At 46.3% G+C, this 22,754-nt stretch overlaps 1 protein-coding gene across 2 annotated transcripts in view; it reads right to left on the bottom strand.

Moving 5' to 3' along the window:
• Positions 1 to 214: 214 nt before the first annotated feature.
• Positions 215 to 22,754, bottom strand: part of UBE3C (ubiquitin protein ligase E3C) — a 120,754-nt gene continuing 98,214 nt past the window's right edge. For both annotated transcript variants that reach the window (XM_043590036.1, XM_043590034.1), the window contains 4 exons: positions 19,064 to 19,252; positions 18,889 to 18,955; positions 11,352 to 11,482; positions 215 to 1,807 (listed from right to left, as the gene is read on the bottom strand). In XM_043590036.1, coding sequence (XP_043445971.1) covers positions 1,637 to 1,807; positions 11,352 to 11,482; positions 18,889 to 18,955; positions 19,064 to 19,252 — 558 coding nt within the window. In that variant the 3' untranslated portion in view covers positions 215 to 1,636. The remainder of the gene's footprint in view (positions 1,808 to 11,351; positions 11,483 to 18,888; positions 18,956 to 19,063; positions 19,253 to 22,754) is intronic.

The following is a 22,754-nucleotide window of genomic DNA, read 5'->3' as shown; positions in this document are numbered from 1 at the left end:
GAAAACATTTAATGCAAATATGTAACCACTGGAACATACAAATAAATAAGCTCAGAGCAGCTGAGAAAAAAAACCCAAGGAAGTAGAACTGCCCATCCCCCTCAGTCCCAGATAATCCATTTTCAAAATACGGATAATAAAATACACAAATTAATACGTAAAGAAGATACAGAACATTCACCATAAACCAACCTGAAATAAAAATAAAACCAAGGACAAACCCTAATTATTTTATTTCTGTATATCAAGACTACAAATAGCATTTAAACACTTAATTTATTATTCAAATTACGAAATTATACATTTTGTTTTGATATGGTCATTGTCTTAAAAGTGTCATTCAGTTTCCCCGCATTTAAAAGCATATTGCTAATTCTGGTCACTTCCACAGCACGGCCCCCAGCCCCGGTGACAGGAAATGCTGGGGGGGGGGGGGGAGTAGCCACTGGGCCCTCCACTCCCCCCTCCACACTCCCCTCCACACCCCCACCGCTCCCCTGCTCCCCTGGTTGGGAGGGAGGGCCGCTCTGACGCACTCGTTTTCAGAGACCGGAATCACCCAGCAACAAGGAAGGTCCCGATAAAGTGCCTTTTTAAGAGAGAGTTACCGACACCCCTCCCCCGGGCCCGCGTGGGACCGGCCGGTCTTCCTCCAGAAGCAGCACCTTCGAGAAGCGGAGGGCGCAGGGGAGGGCGCAGGCGGCGCATTACCCCACGCATCCGGGAGGGGGGCGCGTGCCCCGGGGTAGGAGGGCGGTGGGCCGCGGATGGCCCGGCCACAGGGGGCCACACTGAGTGCAAAGCCGCAGCCGCCCCTTTGGTTCAAGTGACTCCGATGCCAGTGTCTGTTCTCCCCACGTCGCCACTTCTCAGAGGCCACGCGTGCCGTGGGGCCTGGACGAGACCCTCCCCTCTCCCGGGAGCTCTCCCGCCACAGCGTGCAGCCAGGAAGGGAAGAGGGACGAACGTCCCCTCGCACACACCCACACACGGGAGCACCCAAGCCACCACGGCGCGGTCCTTGGTACCCCGAAACAAGCATGCTAGTCCCGTGCAGGGGAATGGCTTAAACAGCACAAATAAAATATTATCACGTTGTGTATTTTCCAGACCTAACCACTTTGGGAAAAGGCAGCAGGAGAGAAAATGCCTTTCGTTTTAACAATTAGGATTGTAAACAATTCAGCCACACGAGAAGCAGCGGGCCCTGAGAGTGACGTCTCCACGTCTCAGACCCCACGTCTCTGCGGACGGAGCACGCGCCGCCCTCCAAGAGCCCCGCCAGGAGCCCCGCCGGCGGAGGGAGGCTCGAGTCCACCAGCAAAGCCAAAGCTTCATCTTTGGTTAATTTCACTGAGTCGCCACTAGTCTTAAAACTGTGCTCTTGTTGGCAAATTACTAACGTAGCCGCATGGCACGTAACCCTTGTTATTCTAAGTTATCTGAAAAGCAGTGTCCGTCTAAGTAAGTGACCGTGACTTACTGGACCATCTAGACAATGGAGGGGGTGGAATGAGGGATGGGGGTACGCGGAGAGCTGCGGGAGCCCGGCCCCAGCGCCCTCGGCGGCCGGGGGGTGCTGCCTGTGCTGCGGGCCCCGGTCGGTTCTCTGCAGAGGGTCAGTTCCGGCCTCCGCTCAGCTCAGCTCGAAGCCAGCAGCACATTCGATAGCGTAGAGAAGCTTACTGCGCAGAAGCGTCTCGTCGTAGAACTCGGGCAGCTTCAGCAGGTTCATGCAGGTGCTGGCCGTGGGGAGCCGCTCGAGGTCAGAGCCTCCGTTGTGAATGCAGAACGCGGGGTACAGCTCCTGAAAAGACAGGGGTGCACGGGGCGGCTTTAACAGGCAGGCTGTTGAATGAATGTCTTAAAAAGCACACAAAACTCACCTGCTTCAAACAGTAAAAAGCTGCTGTGGTCACACTTCCCCAAAAGACTTTTGGTGTTTCACCGCACCCCAGACTACACTCCGTGCAGGGAACAGGACGAGAATAGCGCTCATTCATGGGAAAAATAACCTGTTCGGTAAATAGGGCCTCTAAGGCATTGTGTTTCGGTCTTTTGAAAATCTGTTTGAAATTCAAGAAGCTAAGAGGGTGAAGACTTGAATACAGAGGCCTGTTTGTTTCTGTGGAAATGTGGGAAAGAAGGCACCCGGGGCAGGGAGGGGGTGGGGGGGGCGGTCTTCTCCAGACCAGCACACTCTGCAGGCAGGCAGGACGGACACGTGGATGGGGTAACAGAAAACAAGGACCAAATTCACTCAAAAACAAAACAAAACAAAACAAAACAAACAAACCCCCAAGAAACAAATTCACTCAAAAGGGGAGAGAAAGGGGCGCTGGGTGGCTCAGTCGGTTGAGCGTCTGACTCTTGATTTCCACTCAGGCCATGATCTCAGGGTCGTGGGGTCAAGTCCTGTGTCAGGTCTTCGATGAGCATGGAGCCTGCTTGGGATTCTTCCCCTGCCCACCCCCCACTCTTTCTCTCAAAATAAATAAACATTTAAAAAAACGGGGGGGGGGGGGGACAACGTCTAAATACCAAAAGCAAAATGAAACAATGAGCCTGTGCACTGACGGCTTTGTTACGAAGGGAGGCATCATCCCGAGTGTGGTTCCAAAGCCGCGGTCGTGTTACACGTAAGTAGTGCACAGGCACAAAGGACTGTAACTGTGCGGTCCTGGGACTCACCAGGAGATGAAGCCAAGGAGAGAACTGAAACCAAGATTGTCAGTGGCAAAACAAGATGTAAATATAAAATCAAATACAAGCCGACATTTGAACTGGAAGTCTCGGTTTGAACTTGGGATACATGTTTCTCTTCAGGGGAAAAAAACACCATTTCCTAACTGTCCCTTGCAAAGGCCGCAAACAACCCCCATGTGTGACAAGGAACAGACTAAGCACGCAGGTTTGGTCTCTACAGTCCCATTTCTCACTGAAAGGAGCCAGGCCTCCTGGGGGAAATCTGGATTCCACGTGGAGCCCAGAAGCGCACATGACACATGTCACCGTCTGTCACACCAGAAAGCAAGAAAGCCTCCCCGAACTCCGTGGGTTAAAGGGCCCACCTGAAGGCACCCCCGCCCACAGGAGGGCACTCTGAATATCAAAAAGAATGACAGCAACAGCCTGAAACGCAGAACACTTAAAGCCCGAGCGTGCACCGTGGTAGTGAAGGAACCAGAGGTACACCTGCCTGTAGGAGATGTGGGCTCACCCACTCGATATTCCGAACACTGGAAGCTGAAGGGTGATCGTGACTTGTTCACAGGGGAACCAGACAGTTGAAGAGAAAAAATGAAGTTTTTCTTTATAGAAAATTCCAGCTAATAAGTGAACAGATGAGGCAGCGGAAATACAGCTGATGCAGTTGTCTCACTCCTGGTTACAGAGTAGACTCCGGGGCGCCCGGGCAGCGCGGCCACACCCCTACGTTACAGAGTGGATTCAGGGGCACCCGGATGGCTCGGCTGGATGGGTGTCTGACTCGATTTCAGCTCAGGTCGTGATCTCGCGGTTTGTGAGTTCGAACGAGCCCCGCGTCAGGCTCTGGGCTGACAGCACAGCCTGGAGTCTGCTGGGATGCTCCCTCTGCCCCTTCCCCGCTTGCATGTGCGTGTGTGCGTGCTCTTCTCACTTTCTCTCTCTCTCTCTAAATAAAGACACACTAAAAAAGAAAAAAAAGCCAGGAATGGATCCAGGGAGTGCCCACAAGTGGCCTCTGTGACAGACGGCCAAACCAGCGACCCCAGGCGCGCACGCCGGTCTCAGCACCGTGCACCGCTGACTCCCCGGCACCGGATCCGTGGCGCTCAAGTCGGAAAACATAGAGTGGACATCCTCTATGCAACGTTACCGCCAAAAGAGGAAAACTCAGATCTGGAAGCTGATGAGACCTCTCACAACCCCTAACGAGACGCAGGAGGAACGACCCAGCTCCTCCAGTAATCACACCACAAAGTGCCAGACGAGAGGGAGGCAGACGGCACAGACCAGAAAGAGAAAAGAGCCAAGCCAGGCACCAAGCAAGCACGGCGGACGGCCCGGGGCTTGTTTGTACCGGGAGCACTGACGGTACCAGGGGATTAATGTGATTATTTTTTAGACCTGATGATGTCACTCTGGTTATTTTTTAAGGCACGGTGTAAACATTCTCATCCTGCTGTCCCAGCTGCCCAGCCCCCGTCCCCTGAGCAGTAATATTTGGGGGTCTTAAGTATTATCCCACAGAGATTAGTGCATATACAAGAAAATATTTTCTCCAAAATCTATAAAGAACTTTTCAAACTTAATACCCCCCAAAACCAAATAATCCAGTGACGAAATGGGCAGAAGACATGAACAGACACTTTTCCAAAGAAGACATCCAGATGGCCAACAGACATAAAAAGATGCTCAACATCACTCATCATCAGGGAAATACCAATCAAACCCACAATGAGATAACCCCCTCACACCTGTCAGAGTGGCCAAAATCAAAGAAACACGAAAACACAAGAAACAACAGGTGTTGGTGAGGATGTGGAGAAACGGGAACGACGTTACACTGTTGGTGGCAATGCAGATTGGTGCAGCCACTCTGGAAAACAGTGTGGAGGGTCCTCAAAAAGTTAAAAACAGAACTACCCTGCGACCCGGCAATTGCACTAATAGGTATTTATGCAAAGGATACAAAAATACAGATTTGAAAGGGGTACATGCACCCCAATGTTTATAGCAGCACTATCAACAACAGCCAAACTATGGAAGCAACCCAAACGCTCACCCACTGGTGAATGGATAAAGAAAATGTGGTGTATGTGTGTGTGTGTGTATACACACACACACACACACAATGGACTACTACTCAGCCATAAAAAATGAAATCTTGCCATTTGCAACCATGTGGCTGGAGCTAGTGTTTCATGCTAAGAAAAATAAGTCAGTCAGAGAAAGATGCCATATGACTTCACTCCTATGTGGAATTTAAGAAACACAACAGATGAACATATGGGAGGGGGAAAGAAAGGAAAAAAAAAGAGAAAGGGACACAAACCATAAGAGGCCCTCCACCGTAGAGAACAAACTGATGGGTGGGGGATGGGCTGGATGGGGGATGGGTGTAAGGAGGGCGCTTGTGCTGAGCACTGGGTGTGGTATGTGAGTGAGGAATCACTGAATTCTACTTTTGAAACCAATATTGCACGATAAGTTAACTGACTAGAATCTAAATAAAAATTTGAAGGGGCGCCTGGGTGGCTCAGTCGGTTAAGCATCCGACTTCAGCTCAGGTCATGACCTCACAGTCCATGAGTTCAAGCCCCACGTCGGGCTCCGTCTGACAGCTGAGAGCCTGGAGCCTGCTTCGGATTCTGTGACTCCCTCTCTCTCTCTGCCCCTCCCCTGCTCAAGCTCTGTCTCTCAAAAAATAAACGTTAAAAAAAAATAAGAATACATAAAAATTTGAAAAAGAATAAATAGAAAAAAAATTTTTCAGCGTGCCTGGGTGGTCAGTTGGTTAAGCATCTGACTCTTGATCTCAGCTCAGATCTTGATCTTGGGGTCGTGAGTTCAAGCCCCATGTTATTAGGCTTCATGCTGGGTGTGGAGCCTACTTAAAAAAATTTCTCCCTCCCCATTTAAAAACTATGAAATGTTGGGCGCCTGGGTGGCTCAGTCGGTTGAGCGTCCGACTTTGGCTCGGGTCATGATCTCCCGATCATGGTTTGTGGGTTTGAGCCCCACATCGGGCTCTGTGCTGACAGCTCGGAGCCTGGAGCCTGCGTCGGATTCTGTGTCTCCCCTCTCTCTGCCCCTCCCCTGCGCATGCTCTATGTCTCTCTGTCTCTCAATAAATAAACATCAAAAAAATTAAATAGGTACATAAAAAAAATGAAACGTTAACACAATGCGTACGTACGGTGTCGTGTGTAAGTCTTCCCTTGATAATGTGTCTTTACGATCTTTCTGTATCGATCCAGCTTCCTGCTTCTGAGGCTGCACAGTGTTGCACTAGATGTATGCAGCAATTCGTTGATGGGCATTACTCATTTCCTTATTTTTACAAATACTGATGTTGTGAATAAGCACGTGCTTCAGTTATTTCACACCTGTGCAGGCGTATCTGCAGGCTAAACTGACCAGGCAGGCTGAGCGTGAGACCTCTGGAAATGCCAATCCTTCGCTGGCTGCAAATGACCGGGGGTTCCCTCCTTCTCTTATACACAGACATTCATCACACATAGGCCGGGCCTCCCGTGTTCTCCTCCAGCGCGGACGCGAAGACGTGGAGACGGTCTTCATCCCAAAAGCCTGAATCTGCTAACTCTCGGGCACGCGTGGCTTTCGCGCTCCATGACTACAGGATTCCAGACACCCGGTGTGCCGTACCCCCTCTGCCCCGGTGCAGAACACGGGGCCCAGAAAGCAAAACGGCGGCCTACCCACACGGTTGCCGGGGCGGGGGGGGGGGGGGTCGTCCAGAACCAGGGTGGTTTCAGCTCCGGGTCAGTGCCCTTCCTCCCTCCCCAGAGCTGTGACAAGAGAGCCTGTGCTTCCAATGCCAGCACCCAGGCAGACGTACGACCCGGCCCCTGATCACGTGCACACCCACTGGCACCTTCTCTGAACCCTCCTCTCCAGGCCATGACCTGCGTAACGGTCCGTGAAGGGCAGTCTGGCGCCTACACACCCACATCCCGTGACCTCCACCCCCAGGACTGTATTGTGCACCAGCGGTCGCAGACCTGGACGGAGGTTTATGCATGAAGATGGTCCCCACACCAGTAGGAAGCAAGGCTTGTAAACAACTGATGGAACAGGAAGTAAACTGTGGCAAATTCACATGATTGGACATTAGGACGTTTATTAAAAATATTTCAAAGATGACTTAATATGAGGAAAAATGACCCTGATGTAACGCTGAGTGAAAAAAAGGCCTACGTGACTGAGCACACAATCAGCTTAAATTATATTTAAGAATTATGGTCAAACAGTACAAAAAATAATTACCTACCAACACTGTAGTGGAAACGAGCGAGCAAAATTGGAACCGTGTCCCTCCTCTGACGGGGAGACCATGTCACCCAGCACGACAGGCACCCAACTGGCCCAAATTGCGTTCCAGCTGGTTTCGTTTCGTTTATATGTTGAATTTAGTGTGTATTTTACGACGTGGGCAAAACCGGGTTAAGAGAACAGCCCACAGAACACCGGATGGAGACTTACACGCTTCTTACCAATCAGCCCCTGGACATCTCTCCACTGTTCAATGAAGAACTTCGTTTAGGGAGCCTGGGGGGCTCAGTCGGTTGAGCATCCGACTTCAGCTCAGGTCATGACGTCACGGTCCGTGAGACTGAGCCTCGCGTCGGGCCCTGCGCTGACCGCTCGGCACCCGGAGCCTGCTTCGGATTGTGTCTCCCTCTCTCTCTGCCCCTCCCCTGCTCATGCTCTGTCTCTCTCTCTCTCTCTCTCTCTCTCAAAAATGAATAAACATTAAAAAAATTTTAAGGGGTGCCCGGGTGGCTCAGTCTTTAAGCGTCCGATTCTTGATCTCAGCTCAGGTCATAATCTCACGGTTTGTGAGTTCAGGCCTCACATCAGGCTCTGTGCTGACAGCTCGGAGCCCGGAGCCTGCTTCGGATTCTGTGCCTCCCTCTCTCTCTGCCCTCCCCCCACTCGCACTCTGTCTCTCAAAAATAAATAAATGTTAAAAAAAAAAAGCGCTTATTCAAACAGTATACGTGGCATACGGTATGTGCTAAAAACCACTGTCTTTTAAAACAATTACAGTTCAAAAAAAATAATACAACAATTACAGTTCATATGCTATTTTAAGTGTCTCATAAAAGTGTCAAAACAGGATCCAAAAGAGAAACAGAAAGGATGTTACATTCATTATTTAGCCTTTTGAGTGCATTGAGGACAATAATTTTCTGCAATGCTTGAATAAACTGCGACGAAAGCATCACACGGTGAGACAGGAGGGCAGGCGCGGGGAAGGAGGGCGAGCAACGGCCTGGGCGGGAAGAGCTCAAGGGCATTTGGAGTAAAAGGTCCCGGTTTGGCTTTCCGTTCAGAATGCTAATTGAATTTCCCACTTGGAGTCTTAAAAGTAAAAAAAAAAAAAAAAAAAAAGAAGTTCTTCACTGCAATCTGAGTCAAGGGCACTATTTCGTGCATTATTAAATAGAGCACAACGGGAATTTGCATTAATTCAGAGTAAGAAAAACCATCAATTTGTTATGTGGCCTGATGGCAACTTAACAATTTTCTACAGCGCTGTAATGACCTTTTTGTCTGTAGCCATCGCACTCACTGAACATATTCAACTTTAATTAGCTTTAGCAGGCGCTGTTCTCTGCCGCTAAGCCGGCGCTAAGGAGTCTCGTGACCTGTAAATCACGCACGTCCGCCTCTGCCTCGCGGTCCTCCACCCGCGGGCCGCCCTCCTCCCCCACCCGAGTCCCGCCAGCCTCCCCGGGCACGCGGCCCAACTGGAGAGCGCACACAGCAAGGTGACTTCTTCCAACTGTGGAGTCTAACTTATGATGGCTGCAAAGATGTTTGAAAACTCTATATTAAATTCTACATTTAATAGGCTTTAGATCATTGAAAAAAATCCAAGATAGGAAGACTGTCTCATAACTTCCACAAGTAACACTCACGTGACAGTGACAACTCAGTTATGACTGTGTGGGGTCCCCAACAGGGGACAAGGGGGTTTTCACTATTTGGGATTCAAAAGCCAACATAAGGCCCACACTCCTCCTCCAACCTGCAGCGCTCCCACAGGCCTTTTACGCAGACTCCCGCACTGGCTGCTAAAATGGCTGGAATCTTCCGAACCTTCCTCTTCCAGCAAGACCCCTAATTTTTACTGGCCTGGGACTAATTAACCAGGCGCTGGCAGAAATCTCTGGGTCCTCCACTCAGTTTTGATGGGAGCAGGTCCTCCAAACTTCCCTTCATGAAAGTAGGTGCTTAATTTTTTTTTACCTCTAGGTGTGGGGGTCATTTAGAAACTGGAAGATACTAGAAGCCTGGTTTCTCATAATGAATGTTACCGATAAAACTACGTAACGGTATTACGATCTTCATATGGAGAATTTCGTTTATAGAACTGTTTCCATCACCAGATGATGATAAAACTCGGTCCAGTGAACACCCTCTCCGGGGTCCGAGGGGTCCATGCACTTGTGCACCGCCCCCTGCATTCTTCCTGCTCTGTGGGCCCCCACACGCAACAGCCCCACACTCCACGACACGCCCAGGAGGAACCAAGAAGCAAAGCCACGTTTCCTTCAGGCGGTTTGCCTGGTTTGGTACCTGGTCGGTGCTGGCGCATAAGGCCACAGGGCAGGTTCACACAGTTGTTTCGGGGGCAGCGCTTACACGCCGGGTCAGAAGCATCACTGAGTCTTCGTGAATCACTGTTTTGGTGTGTCGCTTGTGCACAGCAGAGTTTTTAAACCCTTTAACACATGGCGTTATTCTATGTATATTCATTGTTGGAAGGGGTCGGCCTTCTCTCATTAATGTTAAGTGTCTATTTTATGACTCTGAGTGCTGTTTTCTACATCTGGCTACATCTGTTTTCTACATGTGGCTGGTACCGTTTGCCTTGTTTTGGATGCTTGTTTTCTCCCTCTCTGATAATGTGGAAGACAGAAAGGTGATTTTAGTTCTGATGTCACTGACTGTCTACTCACAAATAGGTTTATCTTCATATCCTAACTCATCACCGCTTCCAAACTGTGAAGTGTCAACGACTCAGGTCCTGTGGACAGTAAGACCACCGTGCTCATGCCCTCCCCTCTCCTGTTCCTCCACTTGCTGGCTCCAGCTCTGAACCGCATGATGGAGATGCTGTACGAAGCTACTGATGTCAAGTGTTCTTAAAGATTTTTTATTTTTAAGTTAAAAAAAAAAAAGTTCATTTATTTTGAGAGAGACAGCACGTGAGCAGGGGAGGGGCAGAGATAGAGGGAGAGAGAGAGAATCCCAAGCAGGGTCTGCACTGTTAGCGCAGAGCCCAACGTGGGGCTCGAACTCACAAACCATGAGATCACGACCTGAGCCACAATCAAGAGCTGGACGCTTAACTGACTGAGCCATCCAGGAGCCCCAAAGATTCTTTTTATTTTTAAGTCAGCTCTATACCCAACACGGGACTCACAACCCCGAGATCAAGAGTCGCATGCTCTAGACTGAGCCAGCCAGGCGCCCCTAATGATGTTGATTTTTTGAAAACAGCTTGACTGAAGTGCAATTTACATACCAGAAGTTCTCACTTTTCTGCACTTTCGAAATAATTTCAAAGCAGACATTTAAAGAAAAGAATAACATAGGTTATTGGAAGGTGCAAGCCTGCTCGATGTCTCACAGCATGAGCTCATCTGATTGATACCCTTCTGTACTGCACACACACACGCGCGCACACGCACACACACACACACACACACACACACACACACACCATTGTGTGTCTTAGACCACTGATGCTGCTTTAACTTACAATGAATAAGGGAAACATACTAACTGTCCCTTAAGCAATTTTAATCACTACTATTACGGTGAATTATGTGAGGCAATCATTAATTGTCAGAAATGATAAGTAACAGTGGACAACCAGGGAGAAATATACCACTGACCCATGAACGATACCGGTCTGAACTGCACGAATCCACTTCTATGCAGATTGTTTTCAATAAATACAGGCCAGTACTACAAAGGTATCTTATCTTCTCTTACGATTTTAAATTTTCTTTTCTCTGGCGTACTATGTAGTAAGTGTACGATGTATAATATATATGAGACACGTGTTAATTGGCCATTTGTTATTGAAGGCTTCTCGTCAACAGCAGCCTATTTAGTAGTTAAGTTTTTGAAGAGTCAGAAATTATACGTGGGTTTTCTACTGCATGGGGGGCGTCAGTGCCCCCCAACCCCGTGTTATTCAAAGGTCAAGTGCACTGTCACTCACACCTTATTCTTCCCAAATACACTACGTCAACATTTTTAGCTCGTGTTTCCTTCAGTAGGAAAACCAGCTTCCGATGCATCACAGATGCAGGACGCTGGTCATTCATATTCCAGTGAGCCCACCAGCCTGCAGGGCCTGTCCGCGGGCCATCACGATCACACCCACCACACCAACAGGTCAACCCTGGGCCCGGCACCTTCATATACAGTAACGGCCAATCCTTAGTTGATCTGGCTGAAACACCTACTAACGTAACAACACCCCGGAATCTGGGGTCATAAAAGCACTACGCTGCCTGGAAAACAAAGGACAGATGGGGCCTGCGGGCCGTCCTCGTTGGTTACAAGTTGGAGCTCAAAGCACACGGCACGGGAGCCCTTACCTTAAACCCCAAGAGAGGGGGTCGGGAGCAGCTGGTTACAAACTTGAGCAGTTTGCGCTTCTCTTCATCCGTGAATCCTTCCACAACCCTCCAAAAGACTTTGATCACAGGATGGTCAGCAGAATAGCCTCCTAGGACAACGGGAATAAACGTTTTACTAAAAACAAGGTGATTGCAAAAGGAGGATTCTCCCAGAAACAGCGGAGCAAGACTGCTAAGAGTGATCCACCTTCGTCCGCCCGCTACAGTGATGGGCGCTGGCTTGTGGCTGGAAGCCAGCTCTAGAGACACCCTTCTTTTCCTCCACGTATGTTCCATGCCTGACATGGGGCCTGAACTCACAACCCTGACTCACGCCTGAGCCAGCCAGGAGCAGGCGCCCCTGGAGACCCCGTTCATTCTGCTCCTGGGAGATGATGGACGAGTACATGAGGGGACAGAAACCTCCGGAAGGCCCAAATACCAAAGGCCAGAATGGGAAACACACCCCCCCCCCCCCGGGATGGGCCCTGGCTGCAAAGGCCTGGGTTCTGACTCCTCTGCGGGTTGAAAACCCACCTCCCCTGAGCAGCAGACCCTAACTAACAAAGGATTTACACAAGAGTCACAGACCTGAAAACAGCACACTCTGGGGTTTTTATTTCTAATAGAGATGGTTACTTGGCCGACATGATCTTAAGGGTCTAAATTCATTTTATCACCCGCCCTTGTGACAAGAAGGCACAGACCATGGCTACCAACCCACCCCAGCCCACGATTAGACCACTATTCTTAAGTGTACTATCTGCTACTTACAGCTTTTAATCTAGCTAAGTGCTTCCTAAAACTGAAATAATTGCTATATATTGTTCCCTCATTGTTAATATACTACAGAAATAACATCGATAAAATATCTTAAGTGCATTAATTGGCACCAAAATGAATATGATAATATTTTAAAACCTATTTACTGGAATAGCTAAGATCATTAAAGGTACAAGCTTCCAGTGCAGACAGGGTAATGCAAAACAACCCAAGACAATTTCTTGGCAAAGAAGAGGTTGCATTGATTTCATTTTTTTAAACTTATGACTTGATAGTGTGGACAAAGTGACCTTAGGTATTATGTGCCTTTACATAAACATCAGAGTTCAAATTTCCAGCAACAGAAATTAATTGTAAAGAGATACATCCATATGTTTATATACATATGAACATGTACATATTTACATAAATATATACATATTCATCTATGTAAACGTGTCCACAAATTTAGTTTTACAACCATGTCCACAATCTACTTCTGGAACATTCCCATTTCCTCAAAGGAATCCCATGCCCCACTACAGACAGCCACCGTCCGCCCTGTCTCTGTAGGTGTGCTCTTAGCGATGGCTCATCTACACGGGAGCACCAGCCATGCTCCGTTTCCATTATCCCGTCAGGCCTACCTCGGAGGAAAGCTTAGGAAATGGCACCTGGAGGACAGAGAGGCCTGGGTAGACTGTGGCAAAATACCTGACATAAATTTCACCATTTAAACAAACGTTTTTTAAGTGTACAACTCAGTGACATTAATTACATACATAACGTTGTGCAAGCACCTAAGTCCAACCAAAATGTCATCACTCCAAACAGAAACTCTACTGGGCAGCAAGTCCCCATTCCCCTCCCCCAACCCCAGTGACCTCCAACCTACTTTCAGAGTCCAGGAATTTGCCTATTCTAGGTATTTCATTGAAGCTGAATCATACAACAGATGCCCCTTTTGTGTCTGGCTTATTTCACTTAGCATCGTGTTTTCAAGACTCATCCTTACTATAACTTTTCAAACTTCGCTCCTTTTTAAGACTTCCTAATACCCCGCTGTATGGATGTGTTTACCGATTCATCTGTAGATGGGCATTTGGTTGTTTCGCCTTTTGGCTACCGTGAATAATGCTGTATGAACATGTATGTGCAAACAGGCTTCAGTCCCTGCTTGCAGTTCCTCTGGGTCTGTACTTAAGAGTAGAATTGCTGGGTCATATGGTAATTCTAGGTTTAGCTATCTGGGGTGCCACCAAACCATTCTCCACAGTGGCTTTTTTTACATTCCCGCCAGCAACGAACAAGGGTTCCAATTTCTCCATATCCTTGCCAACACTTGTTTTCTGTACGCGTGCACGTGTGTTTGTATGTGCTTAATAATAGTCCTCTTGATGGATGTGAAGGGTATTTCAATATTGTTCTGATTTGCATTTCCCTAGTGATTAGTGATATTAAACACCTTTTTGAGATTACTGGTTGTTTGCGTATCTTCTTTGGAGAAATGTCGATTCAAGTCCTTTGCCCATTTTTGAATTGCTTTGTCTTTTTGTTGCTGAGTAGAGGAGTTCTTTATATATTCTGGACACACATATATATTTCTTCTGCATATTTTCTCTCCTTCTGTAAGGTTGGTCTTTTAATTTTCTTGATAATGTCTTTTGATGTACAAAGTTTGTGATTTTGATAAAGTCCAATATATATATATATATATATATATATATACATATATATAATATATATATTATATATATATCACATATATATATAATATATATAGTTGTTGTTGCTCATGCTTTTGGTATCATATCTAAGAATCCAATGCCAAATCTAAGGTCGTGAAGACTTACCGGTGTTCTCCTAGGACCTTTATGGTTTTAGCTCCTACATCAAGGTTGTTGATCATTTTGGGTTCGTTTTTATGTACAGTATGAGGTAGGAGTATAGCCTCATTCTTTTGTAAAATTCCAGGTGTTCTGCATTTAACTTTTTAAATCACTGTAAACTTTTTCAGAGAGGCTCTACTATTTTACATTTCTATCAGTGAGGAGGGTTCCAATTTCTCCATGTACTCCCTAACACTTGGTACTGTCTCCCTAACACTTGGTACTGTCTCTTTTTGATGATAGTCTTTCTAGTGGGTGTGTAGTAATATCTCAAGGATTTGATTTCTATTTCCCTAATGATTACTAGTGTTAAACATCTGTTCATGTGCTTATTTGCTTACGGGCCATTTATATGTATCTTCAGATATATATAAACCCCAAAACCTGGGGGTTTTTTTGGCCATGTTTTTAAATTCGATTGTTTGTCTTACTGAGCTGTAAGTGTTCTTTATATATCTACAGTAGACACAGTCCACTGTTACATGTATTATTTGAAAATATTTTCTCCCAATCTGTGGCTTATCTTTCATTTTCTTAATAGTAATTTTTGAAGCACAAAAGCTTTAATGTTGAGGAAGTCCAATTTCCTATCAATTTCTTTTTCCTGGATCATGCTCTTGGTGTACAATCAAAAACTCTGTCTAATCCAAAAGTCATGCAGATTTTCTGCTTTATGTTCTTTTTGAAGTTTTATAGTTTTGGTTTTTACCTATTGGCCTCTGATCCTGTTGAGCTAATTTTTACATACGGTGGTGTGAGGTAAAGGTCTAAGCTCATTTTTTCCCACGTGGATGTCGTCCCAGGGCTATTGTATCATCAAGTGAATTGTCAACTGACCATAAATATGAGGATTTGTTTCTGAACTCCTGATTATGTTCCATTGATCAACAGGCCTATCCTTGTGCCAATACTACAATGCTTTGATTACTGTGGCTTTAGAGTAAGTTTTAAATCAGAGTATAAGTCCTATAACTTTGTTCTCGTACAAAATTATTTTGGCTATGTTAGGACCTTTACATTTCCAAATGAATTTAAAATCAGCCTGTCGATTTCCATAAAAAAAGACTGCCGGGATTTTGGTAGGGGTTGCGCTGAATTTGTGGATTAATTTGAAGAGAACTACATCCTGACATACAGAGTCCTCTGACCATGAAAATGGACCATCTCCCCCACCCCATTTGGTCTTCGATTTCTCTCAGCAGTGTTTTTACAGTTTTCGGCATACAAGTCTTGCACGTACACTTGCTTTGCTAATTTTGTACTGTATTCTTTGTGATGTCACTAGGAATGGAACTGTTTCATTCCATTCTGGGTCTGCACAGAAACACAAAATTGGTTTGTGTGTACTGATCTGTGCTGCCACCTGCTGAAACTGTTTCTTAGTTTCTTACTTCTTGGGCTTTTTTCGTCATGCTGTTTGTGAAAAAAGTCTTACTTCTTTCACTGCTCCTTTCCGAGCTGAAACTTCCCTCCCTCCCTCCGCCTTGCTGCACGAGCTAGGAAGCCCAGTCATGTGCCTCGGCCACGGGCAGAAAGCATGTAGACCCTCGCCACCGTGTGCAGGCGCCGTGCGCGTCCTGAATTGGGCTGGGAAAGCTCCCCCCCGTTCCTAGTTTCCTACGAGTTTTTAGTCCTCATTGGGCAGGAGATGCTTAGATGCTGAAGAGAATAACTTGCTTTTCTCTCCTTCCTTCTGCACCTGCTGACACGGCCGGGCCGGTTCTGTTCCCGTGCCAGCAATACCACATGTCCCATTAATACACTGTCACATGTTAAATTAACCTCGCATTCATGGGATAGAAACTACTCAGCGGCCGGATTCAGCTTGCTAATATTTGGAGGATTTTGCATCTATGTCCCTGAGGGATATTAATCTATAATTTCCTTTCCTTGGGTTATTTTTGTTTGCTTTTGACATCACGCTAATACTGATCTTTGAGGAGAGAAAGCCTCTCCTTACTCAGCTGTAGCTGGAACTCACGTACAGGATGTTTTTAAGGCTTAAATACTGTTCTGAAAGAAATATTCATTTCATAATATTTAGAAAAAAGAGAAGTACAATGAAAAAAATTGCCTGTAATTTCATTAATTGTAAATGACTGTTATTTTGTGAAAATGAAATGACTTTTATTTATTCTTATTACAAATTTTTTCAATGTTAATTTATTATTTTTGAGAGAGACAAGGTGCAAGCAGGGGAGGGGCACAGAGAGAGGGAGACACAGAATCTAAAACAGGCTCCAGGCTCTGAGCTGTCAGCACAGAGCCTGACACGGGGCTTGAACCCATGAACCGTAAGATCATGACCTGAACCGAAGTCGGATGCTCAACTGACTGAGCCACCCAGGCACCCCTTATTTTTCATTTTGTTAAATAAGCTCCAAGCCCAACGTGGGGCTTGAACTCACGACCCTGAGATCAGGAGTGGCAAGCTCCACTCACTGAGCCAGCCAGGCACCCTGAAACTGAAATGACTTTAAAATTTTCTTGGCTGTAGAAAGTAAATGATGTAGGACATAACAGATAATAAAGAAAGGGAAATAAAATTTTAAAACAAGCAGAAATGACTAATCATCTCACAACCACTGCGTGTTTTTGCTCACATCTTACTCAATTTCATCTTTAAAGATGTGACGTCACATGGAGTGCACTGTTTCATCACCGGGTTTATTTAAGGCTATGTTTTAAATTTCCTAAGATACATAAAATATTTTTTAATATTATAGATACATATTAAGTAATCTCTACACCCACGTTGGGTGTGAAGCCTACTTAAAACTCAACAAACAAATCAATAAAATAAATTCCATTCACGTAATAAACATAAGAATCAATGGCTCACAACTGTAGGTTTTTTACAATATGTATTTAAGATTTGGAGAGTTTTCCATAGGTGAGAAAAAAGACTGGAAGGGTAGAATTATCCTCAACCAAACTAAAAAATGTGTGCCACTTCCTAACTTGTCACATTTCCCCTGTGTACCCTATGCGTTCGAATTCCATCCCCCCAAATCTTTATACCCTTCAATACACAATGTAACTTCTGGGTTTCTCTCATTAAAAACACAGAAATATGCACAAAGTTGTTTATTACAGTGGGAGGTTAAATAAATCACATATATCCAAAAATGAACTACTGGGACCTCATCAAAATAAAAGCTTCTGCACGGTGAAGGAAACAATCAGCAAAACTAAAAGGCAACCGACAGAATGGGAGAAGATATTTGTAAATGACATATCAGATAAAGGGTTAGTATCCAAAATCTACAAAGAACTTATCAAACTCAACACCCAAAAAACAAATAATCCAGTGAAGAAATGAGCAGAAGACATGAACAGACACTTCTCCAAAGAAGACATCCGGATGGCCAACCGACACATGAGAAAATGCTCAACATCCTCATCATCAGGGAAATACAAATCAAAACCACAATGAGATACCACCTTACACCTGTCAGAATGGCTAACATTAACAACTGAGGGAACAATAGATGTTGGCGAGGATGCAGAGAAAGAGGATCTCTTTTGCATTGTTGGTGGGAATGCAAGCTCATGCAGCCACTCTGGAAAACAGTATGGAGGTTTCTCAAAAAACTAAAAATAGAACTACCCTACGACCCAGCAATTGTACTACTAGGCATTTATCCATGGATACAGGTGTGGTGTTTTGAAGGGACACATGCACCCCCATGTTTATAGCAGCACTATTGACAAGAGCCAAAGTATGGAAAGAGCCCAAATGTCCACCGATGGATGAATGGATAAAGAAGATGTGGTACGTACATACAATGGAGTATTACTTGGCAATCAAAAAGAATGAAATCTTGCCATTTGCAACTACGTGGATGGAACTGGAGGGTACTATACTGAGCGAAATTAGTCAGAGAAAGACAAAAATCATATGACTTCACTCATATGAGAACTCTAAAGGACAAAACAGATGAACATAAGGGAAGGGAAACAAAGATAATATAAAAACAGGGAGGGGGCAAAACATAAGAGATTCTTCAATATGGAGAACAAACAGAGGGTTACTGGAGGGGGGATGGGCTAAATGGGGAAGGGGCATTAAGGAATCTAGTCCTGAAAGCATTGTTGCACTATATGCTAATTTGGATATAAATTTAAAAAAAAATTAAAAGAAAAAAAATCACTACATATCTATCTAATATCAAAAATTAATTGCAAGAAGAATAACAGCTTGGAAATATCTTTTTTATTTCTGGTGCTAAACAAACAGAATGTATACTATAAATGACGTATCACTATAAACTAGAATTATACGCTACGATTAAGAAAAACTCGCCAAAATAACAATGATTGTTTTAAGGATGCTTTTTTTCTCTTGACTGTTCTTAAATACACATGAGGGTAATTTTAAAAAACTTACAAATACCCAAAGGACACACCAATTCGATCTTTGAACAATCTCATTATGGTTTTGTTATTTCTCTGACAACTAATGTTTCTGCGCATCTTTCTATGTGCTCATTGGCCATTTGTATATGTTCCTTTTGGTTCTTCATTTTCTTGAAGAGCAGAAACTTTTAATTTAATAAAAAAGTAAATAGGGGCACCTGGGAGGCTCAGGTTAAGTGTCCCACTTTGGCTCTGGTCATCATCTCGTGGTCTGTGGGTTCAAGCCCCACATCGGGCTCTGTGCTGATAGCTCAGGGCCCGGAGCCTGCTTCGGATACCGTGTCCCCCTCTCTCTCTCTGCCCTCCCTGCTCATGCTCTGTCTCTCTCTCTCCCCCGCTCATGCTCTCTCTCTCTCTCAAAAATAAACAAATTAAAAAAAAAAAATTAGTTTAGAAACATCATCTGTAACATTTTCAGGAACAAATAACTAGTACTGACAACATACCTGAATAGTTTGTAAAGGATTTTAGGTCCTCAAGACTTATGGGAACCTGTGCACCAGAAATTAATACCTGCCAAAGAAAGAGCAAAAAGGCCAGTTTGTAAAATTGGAGACGGGTCTCAAGAAGGCTTTCTCGCGTCACGAGACAAGTGTGGCTCCAGGCGGCAGCCAGAGGTACCTGAATCTCCTGCTGGTCAAACATGCGCAGCCACTCCAGGTTCAGCACGTTGGCCAGGCCCTGCCGGAAGGCCAGGCAGTGCTGGCGGATCTGGCGGTTCAGTCTGTAGTCCGCTACGAGGTGGATATACGCGATCCTGTTGGCGCTGGTGACCGGGATGTCTTTTCCACCAAACTTTAGTTCAACTACCTGTGAACGTTAAAATCGGGGTCTGAAAATCCCAAGTACGACTAGAGTGAAACAGTTTCTTCAAAGACACTTGCCGGTGCTGCTGCGTCGCGAGAATAAAAGCTGGGCGCCTGGAGCGCCCCAGTCTGCGTCAGCGCAGACGCCGCTCTCGTGGGACTCTCCGAAGCCCGGCAGCTCCCCGTTTCAGATCAGCAGCCGCCAACGCTTTCTCCAAAGCACTAAGGAATGACGCGACAATGTAATCGTGGCAACTTCGTTCTCAAAAATTAGGAGACACAAAGGGCAAAGGTATGAACCAAAAAATGAACTTAAATCAAAAGCGATTCAATCTGGAGAAAATACAGCTTAAGGAATGAAGGTAGAATAATTGCTCATATTTGTACAAACAGCACGTTCTTCTCTTTGTATTTCCATCATGTTGGTACTATGGAGTACCCTATTTTTTTTAAAAAAGATTTTATTTTTAAATAATCTCTACACCCAACACGGGGCTCGAACCTATAACCCCAAGATCGAGCGTTACACGCTCCACCGACTGAGCCAGCCGGGCACCCCTGAAGTATTTTAAATGTGATTCAGAGGACGGTGGCAACATCAGAGGTAACAGACCAGCACGTTCCCGCGTATCTGAACTGAATTCCCAAGAACGAGTGGTTACCGTCACGCGAGCACATCACAAAACCTGCAGGTCCGGCACACGGTCACTCGCGGACGCGCCAGGCAGGGGCAGAGGCCGGGGGCCAGCTCGCCCGCCCACTGTAACGGACACCCGCGAGTCCGCTGGGCCCTCGAACCGCTCTCGCCGTTGGCACAGTGGTGGTATTTTCCATAGCGTCTCACACACCAGAGGGGACGACAGAACACCACAGACGATCACGAACACACAGGCCCGAACGCGCCTTCTAAGCTCCTCGTTTCCTAGCACTTAAACGGGAGAAATGCATTCTCAGGTGCATCCGGATGACGGGGAAACAGCGAATCCACCGTAAATGAACGAAAACATTCCAGAGCCACCACGGAGGCGGCCGCCCTCCGGGGCAGACACGGCACCTCCTCCTCACGTTCCTCCACAGCCTGTGCTTCTCCTGGGGCCCGTCACGTTCCACGCGGATCGAGGACGGTGACACGTCACCCCGGTGTCTCACCACTTGGCACAAAGGCCATTTAAAAATCTGCTGAAGATGATAAACTCGTCCCGTGCCTGACGGCCCCACGACCACCTCATTGGGTTTCCTTTTCCCCTATGGCACGTTCTAGGTGACGCCCCCCTTCTCACTGATTCCCGTTCTCCGCGCTCCGCACGCACGTCTCCTGCACGTCTCCAGCCGGGGACAGGCCACGACGCCTCCCGTGCTCGCCGTCCGCTGGCAGGCCATCTGTGACCCGGGCCCCAGGAGCTCGCTGCTCTGTTTTCACTTCAAAATCCCACCCGTTCCTTTAAGAGGAATGACATCAGGTAATAAGCGAGGGTGTACTGGGTGACTCGAAGACAAAGGACCCACGAAACCATCAGATGAAGGACTCCCAAAGCCCCAGCAGCCCTGCCTGATGGGACGGCCATGACCTTTCCAGTGACTCTCTGGGCTACACCCACACAACTTCCCACGTTCCACACCGTGTCCGGCCTGCCCTAGGATCTCAGGTCTGAGGGCATATTTAAAGCTTTCAATCTGGAACCAGAGCAGCTCTTACAGCCAGAGCTATCTCCCCGCTTCGGAATGTCTGCGTTCGTGGCGTGGCTGGGCGCACGGGCTTCCCCCCTCCCCCCAACCTCCCTCCCTCACTCACCGGAGCGGATAGGGCCTCACTCACTCACTCACTCACTCACCAGAACGGCTCATTTTATCCTCAGCGCAGCGGACACACCCTCTGAAAATGAGGACGGGCCTCTAGGACTTGCCCAAGGCCACAGCACAGCTGCAAAGCCAGGGCTTCAACAGGCTCCTGGGACTCAGGTTCATGCTCTCCCAACGTTACAGACGCCCATGCCGGGTCCACGTTAAGCCCCGAGCGCTCGCTCGGGAGAGCTCTGGGTACAGGTTAGCAGGCTGAAGTCTCACGTTCGTTTTCCAGCAGGCTAACAAACAGCCGGACTGATTATACCAAAGGAAACAAATTGGGGAGGAACACTATTATTTGAAAAGGGAAGATTAATTAACATAACCTGCCGATGTAATGAAGTAGCTGCATATTACAAATCTTTAACTCGCAGTATTTTATAAACGGAAACCCGTATGAAGGACCATGCTTTTATATCCATCTCCGTGGGAATCCATAAGATACCCCCAAATTAGCTGCTTTACCAGTGACTTTCTAAATTTTTCTCATTTGACTCTTTAGTATAATTATTCTTATGCACTGTCATCTATAATCTCTTTATCCAGTGGGAATTTCTGTGAGTAATTGGAACATCTTAACTTCACACTTTTGCTTTTAATAGATTCCAATATTATCAGTGGTGCTTTAATGGAACTCTTACAAATGCGACATTTCAGTATTACCCTCTATTTCAGAAGGAAAAATGGGAAATACTCCCATTAGCAAAGGCCGTGGACAGGTCATCATAAAACTGACTGCCCCAGCACTTTTATTTCGTTTTTAAATCATGCCACCAGGTGCAGGGAGACAAGAGTGGCCAGCAGCATTGACATCTGTATGTTCGAGGTTTCCTTACGCCGATAAAAAAAACGCCTCTTTAAAAAAAAATCTGGGGGCGCCTGGGTGGCGCAGTCGGTTAAGCGTCCGACTTCAGCCAGGTCACGATCTCGCGGTCCGTGAGTTCGAGCCCCGCGTCGGGCTCTGGGCTGATGGCTCAGAGCCTGGAGCCTGTTTCCGATTCTGTGTCTCCCTCTCTCTCTGCCCCTCCCCCGTTCATGCTCTGTCTCTCTCTGTCCCCCCAAAAATAAATAAACGTTGAAAAAAAAAATAATAAAAAAAAATAAAAATAAAAAAAAAATTAAAAAAAATCTGAATTTTGCAGGTTGAAACTTCAGGTCTATAAAATGGAAGAGGGGCACCTGGGTGGCTCAGTTAAGTGTCTGACTCTTCACTGTGGCTCAGGTCATGATCTCACAGTTCGTGAGCTCAAGCCCCGTGCCGGGCTCTGCACTGACGGTGCGGAGTCTGCTTGGGATTCTCGCTCTCTCTCTACTCCTCCCCCGCTCATGCTCGCTCACTCACTCTCTCGGAATAAATAAACATTAAAACAAAACAAAAATAAATAAATAAATAAATAAAATAAAATAAAATAAAATAAAATAAAATGGAAGAAGAGATGGAAATAAAGCAACTAAGTAAGATGTAACCAAAAGAAATACGGTTCTGTATTCCTCATTCTTATTTTATCTCACAGTATTGGAGTTACTTTTCATTTTTCTAAGATTGATTTTTAAATACCCAAAGCTACACCCAAAGCGGGGCTCAAACCCACAACCCCGAGATCAAGAGTCGCACTCTCTTCCGACTGAGCCAGCCGGGTGCCCTGATAGTATGTTTCAAAATG

This window comes from Prionailurus bengalensis, chromosome A2 (assembly GCF_016509475.1).
Source record: "Prionailurus bengalensis isolate Pbe53 chromosome A2, Fcat_Pben_1.1_paternal_pri, whole genome shotgun sequence".
Taxonomy (NCBI): domain Eukaryota; kingdom Metazoa; phylum Chordata; class Mammalia; order Carnivora; family Felidae; genus Prionailurus; species Prionailurus bengalensis.
The sequence above is the reverse complement of the archived record's forward strand: the minus strand, read 5'-3'. Positions and strand labels throughout refer to the sequence as shown.